The sequence below is a fragment of the Mandrillus leucophaeus genome, unplaced genomic scaffold, assembly GCF_000951045.1.
Source record: "Mandrillus leucophaeus isolate KB7577 unplaced genomic scaffold, Mleu.le_1.0 Scaffold83, whole genome shotgun sequence".
Taxonomy (NCBI): Eukaryota; Metazoa; Chordata; class Mammalia; order Primates; family Cercopithecidae; genus Mandrillus; species Mandrillus leucophaeus.
In genome coordinates this window covers 2984307-2989011 of record NW_012109030.1, presented here as the reverse complement: position 1 = coordinate 2989011, position 4705 = coordinate 2984307, and the positions used below count along the sequence as shown (strand labels likewise).

The window sequence follows — 4705 nt, the reverse complement described above, 5'->3', positions numbered from 1 at the left end:
TAGTTTTTGTATTTTTTAGTAGAGACGGGGTTTCACCGGGTTAGCCAGGATGGTCTCAATCTCCTGGCCTTGTGATCCGCCCGTCTCGGCCTCCCAAAGTGCTGGGATTACAGGATTGAGCCAACGCACCCGGCCCCTGTCTGAATTGTTACAAGGTCCTCTCTGCTCCAGCCTTCCCAACTGTAATCTGTCCTAGGCTGTAGACTACCCGTGGCTTTGCTCCTGCAAAGTGGACACTAAATGTGGATGTGTCCCTATTTTGTGTTATTGGTTCTATTTGAATTCACATGCTTATCTTGAGCCCTTGAGTCCCATATGAGGCTAAAACAGAAAGAGAAAGTCAAAGTAACCCTTCGTTCTTGCTGCTGTCTTCAGTAATATAGAGTGGTTCTGCATTGCTGGAATCTCTGCTCAACAGAAAGTCTTCCAGTTCATTAAAACTGTATGTCATTAGTTCCATAAATAGCCAACAAATATCAACTTGGCCTTGAATTCTAATCAGCTACCTATAACACTACCAAAAATACCTTAATCTGGCTGTGGTTATACACTGAACATTTTGGTTTTTGTTGGCTGGTTTTTGGGTTTTGGTTTAGTGGTGCTAGTAAAAACATTGTAGTCTTTGCCGTAACAGAGGATTTGGTAAAACTCTCTGTGCAGTTTCAGGATGCAGACGACAGGCCCAAGCTTGAGTCATTTCATATAAACCTGCAGGGTGTCAAATGAAACTATATTTTAAATGATGTTTTAACCCTATCTTTGCTGGTTGGCTGTGTTCAACCCTTTAGAGTGCACCCTTTAGAAAACCTTTCTTCTGCACTGCATCTCCAAACTGGGATTACCAGGAACTTTGAAATAATTGTGCAGCTCCATCTAATCAGAATAGTCAACAATTAAAATTCACTGATGCCAAAAATGGAAAGAAAATAAGTAAATTACTCTTAAGAGCAGTGGCACCTTTTCTTTTTTCAAAAAACTTCCTCCTCCTGCCTTCAACTCTCAGAAGATTATCACAAAAACATCCACATTATGAATAGTTTTATAGGTCAGTTCCCTTCCGTACCACTAGGCATACACTGATGATCATTTCCAAATTTTCCCACACTGCTTTGCTATCATGTGATTTATTTTAAGTAGAGGCAGTTTTGTGAATTCCCTAGCCAAACTTTTTAGACTGTGGATTTTCATATAAATAAATTTACAGACCGGCTGGGGGAAAACAGAAAAAGCAAAAGAATGCTTTTGTAAACTATCTTACTCCTAATATTTTATTGAGGGAGCCATCGTTGGCTCCAAGGCACTCTAGCCCGTTAATTCAAGGTCAATTTCAGTCATTGCCATGGCTCCAGTGCTTATTATCATCGCCTCATGCACATCTTTTGAGAATACTCTGAGAATTTACACGACTTTAACACACTTCTTCGCACTAGTGAGAACACCCACAATGCCTTATTCAGCAAGAAGGTTAAATGAGTTTGTTTGCTGAAGCATTCGTCAAATGATCCCAACACTCCTCCAGCTCCATCCCATCTATGACCGCACAGCGAACACTCACTCACCTTGGGTGTGTCAATAATTGATGGTCTGGGGATGGAAGCCTGAAACACCACTGCTTCACAGTCCGCCCCATCATCCAGGGACCCAGGCACATCCTCAGGCGTCTCTGCAGGCTGGACTGCAGTGCGGTGACTTGAATTCCGACTGGCACTGCCATTGCTCTCTGCATGGGTGCTCGAATCTTGCCTTTTCTCTGGAGCTCCCTCTTCTGCGCTTGCGTGACTTGGCCGTCTGCCTGGTTTGGCCACAGGCTGCACACGGACGGTGGAATGAGTATCAGCCACGCTGGACTGATTGAAGGAAGCACTCTCCCTCGTATTCCCAAAACAAGCGAGCAGAGCTGAGCACGGAAACGGATGCATGCTTCTAGAGGGAGGCTTCAGTCTTTTGGTGAGTCTTGCTTTCCACGTGGACATGACTTGCAGTGAAACATTGCAAAGTTCAAACGGGGCCAGGAAATTTTCCAGGGGTCCACATCACCTCCACTTTCCTTATAGGAACGCTTTCCAATTGCCCGAAGAGAAGAACTTGCTAAGGGTTGCCCCTAAATAGAAGTTGAGATGGCAACGCCACCTTCCTTGAGAGTCACTTAGCAGCTGGGGCTCCTTTGAAATCGTCCATCCTGGGCAATTTCGCGCTCTTCCTTCTGTGATGTTGTCAGTGGCTAAAGAAAGCTGTTGGGGAGGCATGTGAGTGGCTCGGGTTACAGTTCCTAGGCAGGGCAGACGCTTCAGGGTAGGGTAGTGCCAAGTCAATAGACAATTGCTTCAGGTTACCTAGGAGGCATAAAGATAATGTAGCCTGATAGCATCTGCCATAATAGCGTCAGCCTGTGTATCAATAACATCATAACAGCAGCAAAACCTTCTTTGGTTACCCCCCTTCAAATATTTATTCCCCCAAACAAAACAAAAACGACCCAGTTGTCCATCACAAATGAAGACCCCTAGAAGGGCCACGACCCTGGCAGCTGTTTCATTATTAAAACAGGAGGTAAACTCAGTCTTTCACCTGGAGAGATCCATGTTTGCGGTGTGATGTGTTTTCTGAATCTTTCTGGGCTTTTTGGGATCTTTCCGGAATCTTCTCCCCACCCCAAAAACAAGCTTCCTGGTTTCAGGATCCATATTGCCTTTTCTGATAACTATAAATGGGTCTTTGATAATTTAATTTTTTTTTTTTTTTACTAGTTAGGCTAAGTTCTTGATTAATTTTCAACAACACCAAAAAGAAAAAAAGAGCCTCACATTAAGTTATGCTTATGTATTATGTTATTATGTGTGGAGGTATTAGGTACATGTGAAGTATTCTACCTATGTGGTATATATCACCTACTTTCAGAAAGTAACTCCCTTTTGAACTTAGATCTCCTATTTCTCGACATGTTAATATGTGAATGGTGAAAAAATAATAAATTATAAACATATTCTAAGACAATTCAGAATCAAGATTTTTCCTTAGCCACCCATCTGCTAGGAATGTTATAGAAATGTAATACTGTAATGCTTTTACCATTAATAGTGATTTTTGGGTCAAGATTTCAGGGTATGTTACCCACTCTTAATTACTTTGTTTGCTCTCTCTTTTAATTTAATGTCAAGATGTGCTCTTTGGCCCAGACAGGTGGTAGTTGTTATATTATGGCACTATTTTACAGAGGCAGAAACGAATTCTTTGAAATTTCAGGTGACTACAGTAAGTTTATGCCACTAAGAAGGTCTTGTTTGATGTCCAAGATCCCTGTTCTCCTATCTGGCCTCTGAGTCTCATTCTATCTGACAATCATCTTATAGATGTAATAGTCATACTGGAAATACTGTTCTAAATGGACAGTCATATTCATAACTAAAAAGGCAGATATGGCTTAAGAAAGAGTGGATATGGCATCAAATGCACATTTTATTTTAGTCTCTACTGAAAGTTAGAAATAGAATATAGAAAGCTGCCGTTTATTTAGAGGTTACCATGTGGCAGGCCCCATGCTATCCAAGCTGTTCCAGGCTTCCCAGGGTTGCAAGCTCATTCTTTTTTCATTGTGTCCCAAGTGCAAGCAGTCCAAATCCCCCACCCACAAGAAATCAGGGAGTCCAGGCTTCTACCAGTGTCCCCCCGACAAGTATTCCTGGGGACCCCTCAGATCTGCACTTCGTCTCCCATTTGCCTTGGTAGCTACAGTCCACTAGGGTAGGGTCATGCCATGCTGTGCCCCTCCAAGCACACACATAGTAAATCGGGGCTGTGATGGTGCACAAGACATTTTTGAAGGCTGGGAGTTAACAGGAAGGGATTTAAGAAAAGAAAAATCCACTCTTACACCTGGTTTCATTCACTCATTCATTTAGTCATTCAATTATGTGCCAAACCCCTTCTGGCACTGAGAGTCAGCAGTTCACAGTGCAGCTTGTGAGGGGCCACATTCAGGAGACCGCTGAGTAAGAAAGCTCAGAGCTCCTTTGTCTGTCTCCTAGGTCTGCGGAGGCCCTGGGCTTGCATCCCTGCTCTGAGGACCACCTCTCCTCCTGCAATGGGTGTGCTCAGAGGCACGTGTGAACTCATCAGAGTTCTAGCACCAGCCCACTGAGAACAGTAGACTTTCGATTAGTATGTTGCTAAGTCTGACCTAGAATAACACTCAGTAACAGGCCGTGCTTGTTGAGTGTTTGGTATCAGACATGAATCTCAGCAAACTAACTCATTTAATCCTCACAACCCTAGGAGAAAGGTGATATTATTATTCCCATTTTTACTCATTAGAAAACCAAGACACAGAAACTTAAGTAACTTGCCCAAGGTCACAGCACTGCTTAAGGAAATGAGAAAAGGTGATGAGTCCAGCAACTTGGCCCCAGAGCTCACACTTTTCTCAGTATGAAATCCTGCTTTCCAAATACACACATGCATGTGCACACACACAGACACACACTCCAACGAGGAAATTTCCAGTGACTCTACCTCTAAGAATTTATTCTGTAATGACGATCATTAAAAAATCAGGAAACAACAGATGCTGGTGAGGATGTGGAGAAATAGGAACACTTTTACACTGTTGGTGGGAGTGTAAATTAGTTCAACCATTGTAGAAGACAGTGTGGCAATTCCTCAAGGATCTAGACCTAGAAATACCATTTGACCCAGCCACCCCACTACT

General features: G+C 43.0%; 1 protein-coding gene across 1 annotated transcript in view; it reads right to left on the bottom strand.

The window, feature by feature from the left end:
* FAM107B (family with sequence similarity 107, member B) overlaps positions 1–2207 on the bottom strand; it is a 292618-nt gene extending 290411 nt beyond the window's left edge. Inside the window, exon 1 of the mRNA XM_011968124.1 lies at positions 1560–2207. Within this exon, the coding sequence (XP_011823514.1) occupies positions 1560–1973 (414 nt within the window). The 5' untranslated portion in view covers positions 1974–2207. The remainder of the gene's footprint in view (positions 1–1559) is intronic.
* Between the last annotated feature and the right edge of the window lie 2498 nt (positions 2208–4705).